The 19,966-nt window shown below is 47.2% G+C and overlaps 1 protein-coding gene across 1 annotated transcript in view; it reads right to left on the bottom strand.

The window, feature by feature from the left end:
* LOC146063734 (adenylosuccinate synthetase isozyme 2) overlaps positions 1–19,966 on the bottom strand; it is a 257,360-nt gene that overhangs the window by 152,454 nt on the left and 84,940 nt on the right. Inside the window, exons 5-6 of the mRNA XM_083176422.1 lie at positions 9,136–9,202; positions 7,347–7,454 (exon numbers count right to left, since the gene is read on the bottom strand). Of these exons, the coding sequence (XP_083032548.1) occupies positions 7,347–7,454; positions 9,136–9,202 (175 nt within the window). The remainder of the gene's footprint in view (positions 1–7,346; positions 7,455–9,135; positions 9,203–19,966) is intronic.

Raw genomic sequence — 19,966 nt, 5'->3', positions numbered from 1 at the left:
CTGTTTTGAAGCTGGCCATCCACGACGCACTGGGTCGTAGGTAACAAACAAGACATCCGTCTTGCGAAGAGAAGCCGTGCGAGAGACATAAATCCGCAGGGCCCTCACCACATCCAAAGACCTATCCTCAGGTGAAGCCTCTGTGAATGCTGGAACCACTATGGGTTGGTTCACGTGGAACGCTGAGACCACCTTTGGAAGGAAAGAAAGACTGGTACGGAGCTCCGCTCTGTCCGGATGAAACTGGAGGAACGGTGAGCGACAAGAAAGCGCACCCAATTCCGAGACACGTCTGGCCGAGGCCAGAGCCAAAAGAAGAACCACCTTCCAGGTGAGATATCGAAGATCCACCTCTTCTAAAGGCTCAAATATTGATGACTTCAAATATCTGAGGACCAACTCTAGGTCCCAGGGAGCCGTAGGCGGACGAATAGGGGGCTGAAGCCTCAGCACCCCCTGGAAAAAAGTGTGGACTTCCGGAATGAGAGCTATACGTTTCTGGAAAAAAACTGAGAGTGCTGAAACCTGCACCTTTAGTGTATTCAGCCTAAGTCCAGAGTTTAACCCCTCCTGTAAAAACAGGAGAAGTCGAGCCTTCTTGAACAGAGTAGAGGACACTCTGCGTCTTTCGCACCACGCCACATAGAATCTCCAAATCCGATGATAGTGTCTGGAGGCGACTTCCTTCCTGGCCCTCATCATTGTGGGTATCACCGCCCTAGGGATACCTGCATGTCTCAAGATGGACCTCTCAGCAGCCACGCCGTCAAATGTAGACGTCCTAAATCTGGGTAGATGAAGGGACCCTGACTGAGGAGGTCCTCCTGATGAGGCAGCGGCCACGGCTCGTCGATTAGAAGATCCGTCAGGTTGGTGTACCACGAGCGCCGGGGCCAATCCGGCGCTATCAGAAGCGCTATCAGAAGCGCTGTTACCCCCTCCCTGCGAATGCGCTGTAACACCCGAGGGATCAGCGGAAAGGGAGGGAAGAGGTAAACGAACTGGAACGGCCAAGGAGCGACCAGAGCGTCTACCCCTGCGGCCTGAGGATCTCGAGTCCGCGCAAAGTATGTTGGGAGCTGGAAGTTGTGGCGGGACGCCATCAGATCCACCTGAGGACACCCCCAACGATGTATTAGGGACTGAAATACCTGAGGGTTGAGGCACCACTCCCCCTGGTGGGCATGCTGCCGACTTAGAAAGTCGGCCTCCCAATTGTCTACTCCGGGGATGAACACCGCTGACAAGGCCTGAGCATGGTTCTGAGCCCAGAGGATGATCCTGCTTACTTCCTTCATCGCTGCCTTGCTCCGAGTGCCGCCTTGCTTGTTTATGTAGGCGACGGCTGTGGCGTTGTCGGACTGAACTCTGATTGCTCTGCTCCGCAGCAGGTGTCCCGCCTGCAGAAGAGCATAGTAGACTGCTCTGAGTTCCAGCACATTGATGGAGAGTAAGCTCTCCTGCCTCGTCCATAAACCCTGGAACTGGTGTTCCAGCGTTACCGCCCCCCAGCCTCGAAGGCTGGCGTCTGTGGTGAGGAGAGTCCACTCCCATATGCCGAACCTCCTGCCCCTTTGCAGGTTTTCGGAGTTGAGCCACCACAGCAGATACAGACGGGCTCGAGGAGACAGGGTCACCCGCTGCTGAAGATGCAGGTGAGACCCTGACCACTGGCGAAGGAGAGACAACTGGAATTGGCGCGAGTGGAAGCGGCCATATTGTACCGCCTCGAAGGAGGACACCATCTTCCCCAAGAGTCTGGTGCAAAGGTGCACCGTTACCTGTGGCCGTCGCAAGACCGACCTGACCAGGACCTGCAGGGACTGAACTTTGTCGGATGGTAGAAAAACCTTCATCTGCTGGGTGTCCAGAATCATCCCCAAAAAGAGAAGACGTTGAGACGGCTGTAGCTGAGACTTTGCAAAGTTCAGAATCCACCCATGACTGATGAGAGTCTCCTGGGTGAGCCGTATGTTGGACAACAGGGCCTCCTTCGAACGATTCTTCAGAAGAAGATCGTCCAAGTAGGGGATGATGGTAATCCCCTGAGCCCTGAGGACCTCCATCATCACAGCCATCACCTTGGTGAAGACCCTGGGGGCCGATGAGAGACCGAACGGCAGGGCCTGGAACTGCCAGTGTTGTTCCTGTATAGCGAACCGGAGGAAGGCCTGGTGAGGGGGCCAGATGGGGATGTGCAGGTATGCATCCCTGATATCCAAGGATACCAGGAACTCTCCCTGTTCCAGTCCCTGAATCACCGACTGCAGGGACTCCATCTTGAATTTGACCGCTTGTAAAAACAGATTCAAATCCTTTAGATTTAGTATAGGCCTTACCGAGCCATCCGGCTTCGGCACAAGGAACAGACTGGAGTAGTATCCCTGAGTACGCTGATCCTCGGGTACTGGAATCACAACTCCCGTTGTCCGCAGCTTGTTGATTGCTGACAACAGAAGTTGCGCCTTGTCTCCTGAGACTGGGAGACCGGTCTTGAAAAACCTGTTTGGAGGGACTAACCTGAAATGGATTTTGTAACCCTGGGTTACCAGATCCCTTACCCACGAGTCCTGACAAGACTGCAGCCAGATGTGACCGAAGGACAGCAGTCGGGCCCCGACTCTGGGATCCCCCAGATGGGACCGTGGACAGTCATGCGGTTGGCTTGGAGGACTTGGGCTCCTGGACAGCTGCCGAGGCGCCTCTGCCTCGTCCTCTGGAGCCTCTAGATGGAGCTCCGCCTCTGGAACGACCTCTGAATCTGGTCGTAGGCCGAAAGGACCGAAAGGAGGGCCTTTGAGGGGTCCTGCGTGTAGTTGGAGGAGCCGCTGAGGGAAGGAAGTGGGACTTACCTCCCGTTGCTTGGGAGATCCACTTGTCGAGCTCTGGCCCGAAAAGAACCTCCCCATTGAACGCCAGGGCCTCCACAGCACGCTTGGACTCTGCGTCAGCCTGCCATTGGCGTAACCAGAGAGCTGTGCGAGCTGATATGGATAAGGCCGAAACCTTGGCTGCAATCATGCAGACGTCAGAAGAGGCCTCTATTAAATAATTTGATGCCTCCTGGATCTGTTCAGCCAGCTGAACAATAGAAGCAGGGTCAGAGCCCTCACGGACCTCTGTTAGGATCTGAGAAGCCCACACCCCCATGGCTTTATTTACCCAGCACCCGACCTGGGCCGGACGCTGAATAATACCAGCGGCTGAAAAAATGTTCTTAAGGGTTACCTCCAACTTACGGTCAGAAGTATCCTTAAGAGTGGTTGCACCAGGCACCGGGAGAACCGTCTTTTTAGACAGTCGTGAGACTGAAGAGTCCACTACTGGAGGTATCTCAACCCTCTTTCTACCCTCTGGTGGAAGAGGATAAGCAGCCAGAAACCTCTGAGGTACCTGGAATTTTTTATCAGGATGATTCCAAGCCTGCAATATATGTTCATCCAACTCCTCCGCTGGGGGGAAGGTGGGTGACTGCCTTTGTCTCTTTCCAAAGAAAGAAGGACGAGCAGGAATGTCTGTGTCATCTGACACCTTGCAGGCAACCTTAACCATATGTATAAGGTCCTCCAGACCTGGAGTGGCTGAGGCCGGCTCTTGCGTAACTAACACCTGAGCCTCAGGTTCCACATCATCATCATCATCATCATCATAATTATCTGGAAGAGCAAATTCGCCCTCCTCCAGATCAGGCATATCATCATACTCCCCAGAATCCCCAGAGGGCTGTAATACCCTTTTCCTGAGTAAGGTAGGGGGATCTTGCCTAGAAGATGAAGCAATGGCGCCCTCTGCTGGTGTTAAGGCCTTTGTTAAGCTCTGCACAGCAGAAGTCAAGGAAGCCTGTTGAGTTCTGGAAGTTTCTCTGTCCTTTTGAGCTGCAGAGAGCTCGCAAGCTAAATGAGACATCACATCAGCTAATTGTGATGCCCAAACAGGGGTATGAACGGGGGACTCTGGAGCTGGGGGTAAAGCAGCGCATTTATCACATACAGAGTCTCCCTCCTTAGAAGGTGTAAATTTAACAGCACACTTCTTGCAAGTAACCCTCTTGGAGCTACCCCCTGCCATGGTTCAACAGAACACCAAGCAATCACCACACACTACCAGACTGATCACAGATAGTAGGTATAGGATAGGCAGCAATATATTATGCTGGAAGGGAGAGACAGTGAAAGTAAAGAGCTGTCACGGAGCTTTGTACAGCGCTATGGCATATACCTAGGAGCGCTATAGCTCTAAGTTTGAGACACAGCCCAAACTGTCTCCACCTAGCTCTAATCCCCACTGTAACTCACAGACCGGATAGAGCGTTCAGCAGGACGGTCACCAGGGGACAGGAATCGCCCAACTGCAGTCAGGATAGATCTGCAGCGCAACTGTGGAGCCTCCAGCAGCGTGTTCAAACGGCGCCAAATGTCCAAGATGGCCGCCGCGACTTGCAGGAACGCTGGGGTATGCCAAGGCCTGCTGGGAAGTACCGCGCGGTAACTCCGCCCCCCCGCCTGGCAGCTCCGTCACCCATAATGGCGCCAGGTTTAAAAAACCCTCTGCTGCACCGCCGTTTGTGTCCCTGACCTCCCTCTAATAGGAAGGCAGGGTAATACTCACAGTGCTGCGGCCATGCCGTCGGCGGTGGGGCTGGGGGAGGATCGGGTGCACGCTGCGTGAGAGCGGCGCCCGTTACAGCTCCAGAGACGGTGGTCTCTGTCAGCCAGGGAGCCGGGCGCAAACCCTTAAGCAGCAGCCGGCTCCCTCCGGCAGGCTCCCACGTCGCAGGCAGATAGTAGCAGCAACTATCTGCCTGTCCTCAAAGGCAAAACTTGCTGCTTTATGCCCTAATTACAAAAAGCCCAGGAGATGAGCCAAATGTGACCTGCTCCCTTTTGGGCACGATCTAAGACTGGGAGGGGAAGTAGAAGGGGAGGAGTTGGTCACACTGATTAATTATTTTAAAGTGCCCATGCTCCCTGTGGTCGCCTTCTATTCCCCAGTGTAACTCCAGTGACACCTAGTGGATGAAGGAGAAATTATCATTTTGTAATGGCATGTTTACATTTAAATCATCTATATATGTCTGGTGTCTGTAAATCTCCGAAACACTGCCTTCTTATGGCAGAGTGAAACTACGCCTCTTTCTCACACATACACAGAAGGTAGCAGACTAGCTTTTAAAGTTTTTGCGTTGAGCAACCCCTTCAATAAATTCATCTTCAATAAAGAGGCGGCACTCAAAAGACTTCCAGAATCAACTTATAGTGCAAAAACAGGTGTATCAGCGGTCCGGGGTTTAGGACCCCACCAGGATGCAGGGGAGAGATATAGATATACACACATTCAAACAGATCTCAGAAATCCAGCTCTCCTGTTAAGAGTACTTTACTGCGCAGGTGGATAAACTACACAGGAGAGGGCTGCTGCAGCATTCCAGGTGGCTATAAACAATGTTCACACTGACACACAGTGAAAAGCAATGTTTCAATGCCTTTATTCTGGCATTTTCATCAGGCCAAGAGTGATGGATTTGGAGCTTGAGGTGAACAGGATTCTATGAGCTGCTGCTCAAAGGTTGAATTCCATTGCCTTAAATCTGGAAACGTCTATACCTTTGGGTGAGAGAACACTTCTTCCTGATTAATTTACCGGCCTTGAGGGTCGATAAAACTCTTTCTAAATAAATTTGCCTAGACCAGCGGTTCTCAAACTGTGGGTCATGACCCCAAAGTGGGTCCTGACCTTCTCAGCATGCGACTACATTTTGCAGACCATCAGGCTAATGACTTTTCTTATCTCAGTCCGTGATTCAAGGAGTCTGGAAAATCTGTTGAATTGTCTGTTATTTTAGACTCCTCCCATCATTTTATGCCTCCACAATGCTGCCATGCATGTGCATTCTGCTGACTAACCATGTGATGTGATGACCTTCTGCAGTCACTTGCTGGGGTCCCGTAATAATATTCATTGTATAATGGGGTCCCGTAATAATATTCATTGTCTAATGGGGTCCCAGAGCAAAATAGTATGAGGACCCCTGGCCTAGACTATTTAATAGTGAACATTTTGGTCGGCTGACTTATAAGATTCAGGTGTCCCATTACCACCCTCTACAATCAATTGTACCTTATTGTTACATATAAGGCATCACTAGAATTTCTTTTAGAAGGTTTCACTTATATGATTCATATAGTTTTTGAATTAAAAACATTGAATGGACTTAAATCATATACCAATTAAAAGTTAAATATATGTAATAACCTCCGAGGAAGTCTGCAGAGGATGAAATGCGTAGGGCCATCAGCCATGAGATTTTGAAAAAGATCATCTGAATGATGGCCTTTGTGGCCTTCTTGGGTGAATATCTGGTGAGGGGTTGTCTCACAGATAAGACATCCTGGGGAGAACCTCCTGCCCCCCCTCGCCACAAGGATCACAGATCCTTGTGGTGGAGAGGTTTTAACTAAACTATACTCTACTACATACACATAAGATGCAAGTGAAATGGAGACTAGACACCTCTATCAGATTCTGGGACTCAAACACGGGAGTGTACCAGACATAACGCTTTTTGCCTGTGATACATGTGGAATCACATATGTTACATTTGTACACCTGTATAATGAAGCGTGAATGGCGGCATCATGCGTTAAGACAGGGCAGGTGTAAGGCATTGTTGCACCCCGTGAAAAACTTCTATCCCCCTTCCCCCAATACCCACTTTCCAGCTCCTCAAGTGAGCGTGGAAGCACTGTCCTAGAAGTTCCACAGCTACCACCTGCATTAAGTACTATAATAAGTTATATAATAAGTATTAACATTTAACATTTTGAGATACTGTAGGCAGAGCCCATCCCCTTCTCGCAGATCCTAGCACCCTAGTCAGCTGTGTAATTGTAGAGCTGCTCTTGCCGGTAGTGGTGGTTTTTTAATCATTAAATATTGAAGTTACCCATTTGTAACATGTGTAAAGGTGCATACACATGGGGCAATATGATCGCTGGCAATATATTGCTAGCAATATATTGCTCAGTGTCCCGTTTTCATCTGGGACCAGAGATGGTTGTTGATGAAAATGACACACTGCTGGGAGAAGAGGCAGGGTAAGTCGCTGATCTGAGGAGCATGCTCCTCTGACCAGCGACCATTAGGGGTCTGAAAACCGGAGCATGCACCCAGCGATTTATTGCCGGTGCACACTCCAATCACTGGCAATATGGTTGTGCAGCAACCCTATTGCCAGCGATAAGTGTACCATGTGTAGACGGCTTAAGACCTAGATGTGAATTTAGAACCAAACTATGAAAAAAGCATTTTATTTACATTTCACACACAAAACCCTTTTTCGTACAAACCTCTTAGAAAATTCATTGAAATCGGATACAAGATCACACATCCTAAGGCCATTTCTTGCAGCTTTGGATGAATACACTGGTCCAATGCCCTTTTTTGTAGTTCCCAAACTAGAAGAGAACGTGTAATATTTAAGTAACAAGTAAACATTCTCATTAAAACTTTATGACCATGTGGTCCATTTAAAAACAAAAATATATTTTTTTGAAGACTATTATAAAGACCGTTGAAAATCCCACAGCCATTTAAATGTATGAAAATATGGTCCATCAAACTAGGCCATGAAGGGTTAAAACTTGCAAATACATTTCTAAAGTAGATATGCAAGCAGGCCCAGAGCCGAATTTCCCATTAGGCACATGTTTGGGGGCGGCACTTAGATGCCTGTGATAGTACTGTCAGCCCAAAATGTACCAATAACTGCAAAATATCCACTGTACTGTACTATATTCCATCTTAAATAGAGTGTAAATGGATAGGACATGCAGATACTGCCCCTATAAACTGTCCTACTTAGTAAACATTATTGTTGTGCCTAGGGGCGCCCTCATCCCTAAATCTGCCCCTGAGCAGGCCCAAAGTGTATTTAATTTTGAATATACTGATAAATATTTGATCAAAAGAGATCGCTGGTGTTTCAAAATAAAGGTGAAACCGTGGATTTCTAATCACAATTAAAGTTAAAATGTGTAGCAGTATATTATGAGAGTTTTATTTTTATTAATTTTTTTTATGAAAAATTTCACATCCCTTAGATTTTCTGACACATACCTAAAACACAGCTTAAGAACCATCAAGACATACAACTTGATGGATCATTAATGTGAGAATTCACAGTGGTCCGAGTACAAAAATCACTGCCCAGACAGAAAGAAAAACGCCCCTTGCTCAATTGGATAGCTAATAGATATCCATACACAATTCCCAAACCATCCAAAGTGTTTTGTAGCCTGTGCAATGTGAGAAGGTCCGAGGCTTCCACTAATCTGCAAATGAGACCGGCTTGAATTGATAATCACTGAAGTCAGTGGCGTAGCTAAGCTTTGGCCGCCCCCCCGCTGTTAGGGGGGGGTGCCCCCCCCCCCCCCGCAGGCCCTCCGGGCACACCCCCCCCCCCCCAATCCCCCGCAGACTTACCTATCGCGCTGATCCCGGCGGCTCCGTTCTTCTGCTGAGGACCACCACAAAATGCCCGCCCCATACAGCAGACAGTTTCAAAGAACAGTGTACAATATGTGGGCGGCCATTTTGTGGTGGTCCTCAGCAGAAGAACGGAGTCCCCGGGACCAGCGAGATAGGCAAGTCTGCGGGGGATTGGGGTGGTGTAACTATAGCACCGCAGCCCCCGGCGCCCCACATGCACAGCACCCCCCCCCCCGTGGTGGCCGGGGCTGCGGTGCTATAGTTACGCCGCTGACTGAAGTCACAGATCCTTTAAAATTCCTGAACACACCTGCCGTTTTTCCACTACTTTCAAAAAAATTTCATGTTTTCACCCATGAACACAAGCTTCGTGACAGTCAAGCTTAGGCCACACTGCATTTACAAAACCACGTGCATTTTAATTTGCTAATTTCCCTCACATATGCACAACGCATACGGCACACTTGTCATTCAATAATTGCAAGATTTGTAAATTCTCAGATTAGCGACATATTCTGAATTAGGCCCTTAATGTGGTAAATTAAGTTTAGGATTTATTTGTTATTGAAGAGCCATCGATCGGTGTCTTAAAAAAATATATATTAAACTAATGCTAAATAATAGTTTTAGGTTATTTATTAGACATACTTTTTCCCAGCTTGCTCTTGCCTCTGCTGTTCCTGGATGCCATCCGCAGCTTGATGGAAGTCAAAAACTAGGGAACAAGGAATGTTACTGAATTAAAGAGAAAAAAATGGATGCTAGGATTCAACAATTCAGGATTATTTTTTGTTATTTAGAATCTTAAATGCAAATCCATATATTGTAGATTGTACTACAAAAGGTTGTTACAGACCCTCCAAACTCAAAAGCCTTTTAGACTTCTTGGAGGTATCTATATTAAACCCTCTTTTCTATCTTTGGGCCTTATTCAGGTTTGTATGTAATATAAATGTACAGACATTTTTAAATTGGGTGTGGTAATAAGCAGTGGCAGCAAAAATGCAGGCATGGGGTGTTTGCTGAAATCAGTACAAAAATATGGCTCCTGCGTCCCTGCTGTGCCCAGCAGTTGGCATTTCTCATTATTGATTCACTTGCTAAGCTTTAATTATTTGATCTGATTTATTTGGGTCCAACTAATTTGCAGTGCTTACATTTACCTTTCAGGTTCCTATCTGCATTCTGAAGCTGTGTACACACCGGGGTGATGGGGGCTGAAAACGCTTGAAATATGGTCGCAGGCGAACATATTGCCAGTGATGGGAGTGTGCCCCGGCGATAAATTGCCGGGTGCGCGCTCCCATTTTCAGCCCCATTCAAATCAAGCTCCTGCGACCAGCTGATTACCTCTGCGGCAACGCCAGCATAGTTTTCCTTTCATCAGAAACTGAGCAATATATTGCTCAGCCATATATTGCTAGCAATATATGGCTGAGCAATATATCGACCCCAGTGTGAACAGGGCATTAGTTTGTTACTTTTTGTCCCTTGGCTATCAAACTCTCAGGTTCAGCCCTAGTTACTAACAGGTGAGGGTTCACTGTAAAAAGCTCAACCCAGGTTAAGCTGCCCATACACGCTGCTAAGCGTGCTGAGCCGATGTGTGCTTTGCGGTGCGTGCTCCCGCGCACCTCATCGCACAGTACAAAAAGTATGTGCTTGCACATACTTTTTGTACTAAAGGTGCGTACACACTGCTGCAATTTGTCATGAAATCGCTGGCAAAATGGTCGCTCAGTGACCATATTGCCAGTAATTTCATTTGCAGCCAGCGATACATGCCTGTGAGCGCGCTCCCGCGGCCAGCCCTTCATGGTCGCTGGTCGCAGGAGCTTGCTCCTCCGATTCTCCCCCAAAATTGCTGGTCGCTGGTGCACAAAGCACTGTGCACCAGCGACAAGCGACACCTGCTAGTCCAGCGCCGCCCGTTTCACCGCCCACCCGCCGTGTCACCGCCCACCCGCCGTGTCACGGAGCCAGCCCCTGCTTCTACAGTACCTCCGCTCCGTTTCTCTGCCCGCGCTCATCTCCCCCCATCAGCACGCTAGTCCTGACTCCTGCACAGCCGCACTATTCAGTAAGTGCATAGGCTGTAGTAGATGGCATTGGTGTTGGGCAGCATGATTATGTTCATGCTGCCCATCGATGGTGATTTGCACCATCGGTGGGCAGCATGAGCATTACCATGCTGCCCCACACCAATACTATGTGACATAAAAAAAAATGAAGGGGCATTGGTGTACGGCAGCATGATTATGTTCATGCTGCCCATCGATGGTGATTTGCACCATCGGTGGGCAGCATGAGCATTACCATGCTGCCCCACACCAATACTATGTGACATAAAAAAGAAATGAAGGGGCATTGGTGTACGGCAGCATGATTATGTTCATGCTGCCCATCGATGGTGATTTGCACCATCGGTGGGCAGCATGAGCATTACCATGCTGCCCCACACCAATAGTACGTGACATCAAATAAAATGAAGGGGCATTGGTGTACGGCAGCATGATTATGTTCATGCTGCCCATCGATGGTGATTTGCACCATCGGTGGGCAGCATGAGCATTACCATGCTGCCCCACACCAATACTATGTGACATAAAAAAGAAATGAAGGGGCATTGGTGTACGGCAGCATGATTATGTTCATGCTGCCCATCGATGGTGATTTGCACCATCGGTGGACAGCATGAGCATTACCATGCTGCCCCACACCAATAGTACGTGACATCAAATAAAATGAAGGGGCATTGGTGTACGGCAGCATGATTATGTTCATGCTGCCCATCGATGGTGATTTGCACCATCGGTGGCCAGCATGAGCATTACCATGCTGCCCCACACCAATAGTACGTGACATCAAAAAAAATGAAGGGGCATTGGTGTACGGCAGCATGATTATGTTCATGCTGCCCATCGATGGTGATTTGCACCATCGGTGGACAGCATGAGCATTACCATGCTGCCCCACACCAATACTATGTGGCATCAAAAAAAGGGTGGACCTCACGCCATTTTTTTCTCAAAATGAACACCTTTTTTTGGTTTTAACCATGCACAGATTACGCTGTTCTGTGCATAGTCATGTAAAATTTACCAGTGTGAACTTGTGGCGTGTACGGGTGCCGGACGGACAATTTGTTCTCAAAATAGGCAAAACCATGTGCACTGCAGGTGGGGCAGATGTAACATGTGCAGAGAGAGCTCAATTTGGGTGGGGTGTGTTGAAACTGAAATCTAAATTGCAGTGTAAAAATAATGCAGCCAGTATTTACCCTGCACAGAAACAAAATAACTCACACAAATATAACTCTCTCCATACATGTTACATATGCCCCACCTGCAGTGCACATGGTTTTGCCCATTTTGAGAACAAATTTGTACTGCGATCAGATCTGAATAAGGGCCGTTGTGAACGTTTGCCTAAATTCACAACATATTAAATTTATGAAAAGTAAAATTTCAAAATGTTAACACATCTGGGTGAGAATTAAAGTGTGCACATTTTTGCCATGTGAAAAAGTGTACTTTTTACTGCGAAATGTGCAAATTAAATAGCAACTCGCACCCTATTACATGAGCAAATGTCACTGCTCCTGTCTGCTGTAAATCGCAGCCGATTACTTGTCATGTAGCGGTTTTCATTTCTTTTTTGCTTAAATATAAGGCCAGCAATCAATTTTCTTCAACTTGTGTTTTTACCAGCCATGTCTGATCGAGAATTCTGGGCTGGGTTCATTGATCTGTACAGACAGAACGAGTGCCTCTGGAGAATCACCAGCAAGGACTTTTGCAACCGACAAGTACGAAACCTGGCCTATGTACAAATGGTCGATTATATCAAGGCCCGAAATAGCGCTGCCACCATCGACACGGTAAAGAGGAAGATCCATAATTACCGTACAGTGTTTCAGAAAGAACACAAGAAGTTCAAGGAGTCGCAGCGTTCAGGAGCCGGGGCAGACGATGTCCACAAGCCCAAGATCTGGTACTACGACCTGCTCCTCTTTACTCTGGATGTAGACCCTGAGGAGCAATCGCTGCATTCCCAGATGGAGCCATTGCCGGTGGAACAGATGGGTGAGGTGGTCCAAGGGAGTCCATTAGCGGTAAGTACTTCTCATTTTTCCATTCAAAATTACATTTTCTTGACATGCAAATATTAACTCATTTTTTTCCTCTAGGCTACTTCGTCTGAGGTAGAAGTGGACCCCTTGCCCAGCTGTTCCGCCGACCTGAGGGAGAGTTCGACTGTGGAACTGGAATCCCCTCAGCCTCCTCCAAGCACAAGGAGGAGGGTGGCTCCAAGGAGGCCAGCGCCAGTACCAGCAGAGATTAAACAACTTTTAAGTGTTGCGGAGGAGCTGCTTAAAAAACAGAGGCAGCCGGATGATTGTGACAACTTGGGAAACATTGTGGCCAGCGAGACGCGAAAAATGTCTGTTACCCAACAGGAACATTTTAGGCGCATTCTATTTTGTGTAATGTCACATGCCGCCAGTAATAAACTGACTGCGCATGATAACTTTACACTAAATACAATGTGCTATCCCCCTACCACGGCAACGAGCGCCGTATTCCCACCACCACCGCCACCCCCTTACGTTCATCCGTCATTGCTTCCTCCGCTTCCCTGTGCTTTTCCGGCGGGCGCCAGCCAACCCCAACCCCTCACCCAAACCACCAGCTCGTCGAGTGGACAGTTCTCAGCTATGCTGAGTTCTGAAGACACTCCTATTTGGGACCCCACTTTTCAAAATTATTGATTTTTTTTTTTTCATTTGCGGTTTTTTTCATTGAAAATTTAAAAGTTGTTTGAAAACTGTTGGTACCTGTTCGTAGTGCCAGATCTATGGCTTGTGGACATATTTTGCCCAGGAGACTGTTTGCTGCGACAAGCCATGTACATTATGGATCTTCCTCTTTGCCGTAATTGATGTTGGCAGTGCGTTTTTGGGCCGAAGCCTTATCTACTATTTGGAACATATGCCAGGTTTCATACTTGATGTTGCAGAAGTCCTTGTTGTTTCCAGAGGCACTGCGGTCTTTGTATATTTCAATGAACCCAGCCCAGATTTTCTTGCAAGTTAAATTTTATTAACAAAAAAAAAAATGTTGTGTCTTTTATTTATGAAGTAGGATTAGGTGAAGGGACTGTGTGGCCTACTAGATAAAGGGACTGGGCAGGCTCCTGGGTGAAGTTAGTAAGTGGGTTTATGGGTGACGGTACTGGGTGGGTTAATGGTTAAAGGTACTGGTGGCCAACTGGGTTCCCTATTGGTCACTATTACATTACACCCCTTGTTCAGGTTGTCACACTCCACAATGATATGGAAGGCGGATAAACGCATGGTTACAACAGGTCAAGCTGCAGACCAGATCAATGTGGAATGTGAGAAACAGCACAAGCACCACACATAAGAACCATAGGGGGAAATTTGGTAAGCCAAATGCTGCCCACACATCAGGCCAACTTACCGCCGACCATCCAAACAGTTGATGGAATAAAAACCTGGTACTGGATAGGAGCAAATGTAATTTGTAATTAAGTAATTTGTTTCAAACATCGGAAAATGGACAAGACGGGGGAAATTTACTAAAGGAAATTTGTAAAAAATAGGTGTAAAAATAGGTGTATTTGTATCCAGAAATACACTTATTTTTGACATTTACTATCCCAAAAATACGCAATTCGTATTCGTATTGATGTTCTATCAATACGAATACGAATTGCCATATTTTCGGGATAGTAAATGTAAAAAATAAGTGAATTTCTGGATACAAATACACCTATTTTTACAAATTTCCTTTAGTAAATTTCCCCCGACCTGTCACTCAGACAATGTACTGTAGTTGGACTGATTTGTTTTTATAAATCTCACTGAATGTTTTTGTCCATTCTGCTGAGTTTAGGAGCAAATTGCTTATTGCCATTTGCACCATACAGTACCAGATTTGCAGTCCAACCTACCAACTAGTTGGATGTTTGGAGGAAAGTTGGTGTGATGTGTGGCCAGCATTATACGGCTTAAAAAATGGTATGAATACATACAAATTGTTAAAGATGTCTTCATATTTTAGGGATTTACTATTCATAAAATACGTCAAGTTGTAATCATCTCACATTCATATTTGTATTTCCAAATACGAATGTATACGCCATTGAAAAACAATTATATTTCGCAAGTATTTGTATTTGTGTATTTGGCAAGGGCGTGCATGGATCAATCAGATCCATGCAGGCTTCACTGTGTAATAAATAATTACAATTGAATGGCGTGTCCCCCCCCCCCCCCCCCATCTGCATCTCACGCAAACGCGGGTCCCATTATCACAACGGATGGCCAGTGTCTCCCGTCTCGGCTTCAGGGAGATGCTGGCCATTTTTTTTGGGGGGGGTTGGGGCAGTGGGGACCGGTGGCAGGGGGCGCGTCTTGTGCCCCCACACACCTGGCGGGAGCGGGGCGCTAGCGGCTGCTGCCGCTAGATTATCCTGCCCCTACAAAGATGACCCCTGCTACATCTGTATATACACCATATGAAAAGGTGTTAAAAAACACCTCTCCCCAAGATTCAATACTGAACAAGTTCCTAATAAAGGTGTGTACACACAGTGAAATGTGCCGTGCAATGCAAATCCCAATCGCATCGCACGGCATGCATGCAATGGGATACAATTTTGACTATAGTGCAGATCTGCACTATAGAGTCAATGCAGCCAAGACTATCTGCATTGCGATACGGGAGCACGCATTGGGATCGCAAGCAGATCGCAAGGGTTAAAACCCTTGCAATCTGCATGCGATGCCGACACGATGTTCACTATATCGTCAACATCGGAAGGCATATCTCACCGTGTGTACACACTGTAACTATTTAAAACACAAAAACACAAATTGACAAGAAGAAAAAGTTCACTTTAATTAAGAAGACATACTGAAATTTGTAACATGTCAACTCTACATTATCGCCGTGCACTACACATAGCCTCCTGCCATTCAACAGCCCCCACACCATTGAAATAGCGTCTATAGTCCTCCCTAACCTCTTTGGCCCGAGCAGACGCCACATGTGGAGCCACTGCTGTCTGTATGCCACTCCACACTGACCTGTCCTCTATATAGGGAGTATCATCTGGAACATGTATAGTGGTTGGCCCCTGTGCCACGTTTTTTTTCCGAAGGAAATTGTGTAGGGCACAGCAAGCCAGCACCACCCAACTTATTTTGTCTCGGCGGAGGTGGATAGCTGTATGGAACACCCTGAATCGATTTGCCATTATGCCAAAGGCATTTTCAACAGTCCTCCTGGCCCGGGACAGTCTGTAGTTATAAATTCGTTTCTCCATACACAGGCCCCTTTGCGGATATGGCTTCATAATATGTTCATGAAGCGCAAACGCCTCATCCGCAACAAACACGAAATTGAGTCCATGCTCACAATCATCCGGGGCAGGTAAGTTCAGCTTGTTTGTGTTCAGCTTCTCATAGAAAAGGGTATTACGTAAGGAGCCACCATCGGATGCACGCCCGTTTTTGCCAACATCGATAAACAGGAATTCATAGTTGGCGTTCACCACAGCCATTAGAACTATACTAAAAAAACCTTTATAATTAAAGAACTTGGAACCACTTTTGGGGGGTGGAGTGATCCGCACGTGCTTCCCATCTATGGCTCCGCCACAGTTGGGGAAATTCCACCTCTCCATAAAATTCTGGGCAGTCTCCTTCAATTCAGCAACAGTGGACGGGCACTGCAATTGAAAATGACATTTAAAATTCAGATTATACTGTGTCCCCAGTTTCATAACCAACAGCATGATAGGTCCAAAGTAAGGGGATGCAAATGGCACACCAACAGCATGACAGTAACATCAGTAAAGAGAATTTGGTACTTGTTTCCTAGCACGGCGCCCGTCGGGTTGATCGCATGCCTTAAGTTTAAGGCATGCGATGGACCCGACTTAGGGCCTTATTCTGCTTGGTGCGGCCGGATAGGAATATGCAGCCAGGACCGTACGTCCGAGTGTTTTACACCAGCTCCCGCAACCTGAGACCACACGGGCATTTCTCCGTGCAAAAGCAGGGATCTGGGCAGGCAGCTGACATCCGGCAATGTCATATGTCCGCCCCCTACACGTGCGTCACGGCCACATTACCATACGTACGCCCAGCGTTTGCATGGGAACGCCCATGAAACGCGGGGTGTATGCATATGGAAATGAGCCCAAATAGCCCTTCACGCCCCTCTCCACCCCCTGTTCGTAGTGTTAACATTTCATGCGGAATTTGGCCGTACGCCCCGCTCGCACATGCGCAGAGACGCCTCTGCACATGCGCAGACAAAAAACATTGGCGGCACGAACGCACGCGGATATTACCGCACCAACCAGAATAAGGGCCTTAATGTCAATCACAAGTGTATTTGCCGGTGAAAGACAAAATCGCTTTGATTGGGTCCATCGCGATACGAACGGCGCAATCGACCCGATTTTTACACTGGAATCAAAGTGAAATGGTCCCTGAGACCCGATTTCACATTGTTTTCAATGTAAAAAGCCCCAAACCCACCCCCCCTTTTAATAGCAAACCCCCCCTGATGGTTGAAATGACCCTCCATTGTTAACGCCACCCCACTATTGACACCAACCCGAAGCGTGGCGAGCGCAGAGAGCCCCGCAAGGGGCCGTGCATAACTTCACAGGAATACGCGTCCCCTCGTGGGGCTCGCTGTGCTCACCACACTTCGGGCTTGGTGGCTCGCTGCGCTCACCAGACTATATAAAATCAACTCTACGTCGACGTGGAAAGTGGGGGTATGAAAAGGTCAGAGGACGCGTACCGCCGCCCCTCGCTGCGCTCGCAACGCTACGGGTTGATCTCAGTAGTGGGGTGCCGTTAACAATGGAGGCCCATTTCAACCATCAGGGGGGGTTTGCTATTAAAAGGGCGTGTTTTGGGGCTTTTTACATTGAAAACAATGTTAAATCGGGTAACAGGGACCATTTCACATTGATACCATGCGATTTGGTTGTCAGGCGATGCAATCGACGCAAGTTTTCCAACCCGATCAATACCGGTGGTGCCGTGCTAGAAAACAAGTACCGAGAATTCTATTGAGGGTTACATTTGAAATTAGCAAAAAGACTATATAAGGGGACATTTTTGGTCTTGCAGCAGCATATAGGTTTACATAGGTAATTGAAATGTTCTTACCTTAAAGTACTGCTGCTGGAGTACACGAAAGAGGACTGTACAGGTCTCTGGAATAATCAGGCCCAAGGCCTGGGGAGAAATGATGGAGCCAAACTTTAGGTCCTGCAGGGATCTTCCGGTCGCCAAAAACCGCAGTGTCACGACCAGGCGCTCCTCAGCAGAGATGGCCTTCCGCATATTGGTGTCCTGCCTCTGGATATGAGGTGACACCAAAGCCAGCAGCTCCTGAAAGGCAGCATCATCCATCCACATAAAGTTTTTGAAATCATTTGGATTATTCTCCTTGATTTGCATCACCAGCGGCATATGAGAGCGAGACGCTCGCTCCATTAACCAAGGCTTGGTCCAGCAGGAACGCACCTTTCTCCTCCTCTCCTGGGACCTCTCCAACTCCGCTAACGCCACACCTATAGCGCTAATAGCGGTGATAGTAGATACACGACTCTCAAAATCCATGGTCACTGAAACGCACAGATTTGTGTAGAGGCACTTTGTAAAGGCAACACAAATTCAAAGCAGAGCAAACTACAGTAGCAATGTAACAACGTTCAGCAGGTAGAACCTCACCAAACTAGCCACAGAGCATAAATGCAAAGAATTAAAATGGCCCCTGACCTTTTACTCCCTTCCAGAAGGACTTCCCACAACCCATGTCAATCATAAATTAATTTAAATAGAGGGTAAAAAAAAATCTAGTCAAAATTGCAAGCAATTTTCAGGGAAAATTGCTGGTCCCCCTGAAAAACTGGAAACTGAGCAATATATTGCTGAGAAAAATATTGCGAAGATATATTGCAAGTACACGGAGCAATATATTACTCAGCAATATATTGCAAGCAATATATTGCTAGCAACTATATCTCCCCCGTGTGTACACACCATTAGGTTTCATCAAATTGCATCGCATTGCATGCACATGCAATGCAATGTGATCCCTGCTATTGCAGCCCACAACGCACGTATGCATCGGGACGTGTATGGGCTGCTTTAGGCTTAACAACTGCTGGATGGCTGTGCATGTGAAGGTCCGCCTCAAGGGAGTGTCTGTAAAAGACATGCAGCCCAGACCTGTGTTCAGTGTAAATAGGCCTGACTCAGGTTGGAAGGGTGTCCAGAAACCGGAGTTTATGGTGGAAAAGTGGTATCACACTGAACCAGGTCTACCCTGCAGTCACTAAACAGATACGCTCTTGTCCGGGTTAGACACTCTGGGGCAGATTTATTAAGCTTGGAGAAGTGATAAACTGGAGATAAAGCGGAGAAAAGGTAAAAGGAGATAAAGCACAAGCCAATCAACTCCCAACTGTCTTTTTCAAACACAGCTGATTGGCTGGTGCTTTATCTCCTTTTACCTTTATCTCCAGTTTATCTCTTCTCCAAGCTTAATAAATCTGCCCCTCAGATCTTTACACTTTACACCAAGTTGTGATCTTGATATACCCAGCAGTAACCCAGTAACCCAGGTTATTGTTGCAGTGGAAAATGAGTACTCAAACTCATAATCACAAAAATATGGAAAGATATTTAAGAGCATCTGTAACATACTAACCCTATACAGTAGATATGTTACATTAAAATTATAAAGACTGTGGCAATAATTTGAGGTAATATGAACAGTAAATAATCTGAAGGCCTCCATCCATACACTTATGTGAGGAATTGCATGCTAGCATTTATGAAATACCCCAAGCAATTGACCTGGCAGCACACCGGCGGCTGTATCACATACAATATATTATTATTTTTTTTATTACTAGGGTAGCGGTCCCCACTGGGCAAGTTTTTTAGGGGTAGCGCTATTAAAAAAAAAAAAAAACAACAATGTGTCCCCCTGTCCGGGCAGTGCCGCTGAACACTATGCCAGCTGCCGCTGGCCCTGCGCCCCGGTGTCACAGCCCTGCACCCGGTGACGCAGCATGTCAGGAGCCGGCGCCATCAATAGAAAAGCTGGAGAAGAGGGAGGAGGAGGCGGCGCAGCGTAGGAGAGGGAGCTCTAAACAGTGGCAATCCTGAGAATTTTCCAGGCTTGCCAGACTGGGCACTGAAGCACAGCCCAGAAAATTCTTGGGATTACCACTGAAGGAGTTAAGGGCTGTGGATCTGATAAATCTATAGTACATGCATATGATCTTCAGCTCCAAAGAGCTCTCTTGGATCCAGAGATAAAGCACATGCTATTTGCCACTTTATCAGATTTAAAATGGCCCAATGCTTTGAAATCTGCCTCCCCAAAAAAATCTGCCCCTTTTTTAAACATGG

The sequence above is a fragment of the Crinia signifera genome, chromosome 3, assembly GCF_055691185.1.
Source record: "Crinia signifera chromosome 3, ASM5569118v1, whole genome shotgun sequence".
NCBI classification, from domain to species: Eukaryota; Metazoa; Chordata; class Amphibia; order Anura; family Myobatrachidae; genus Crinia; species Crinia signifera.
This window is presented reverse-complemented; position numbering and strand designations above follow the sequence as displayed.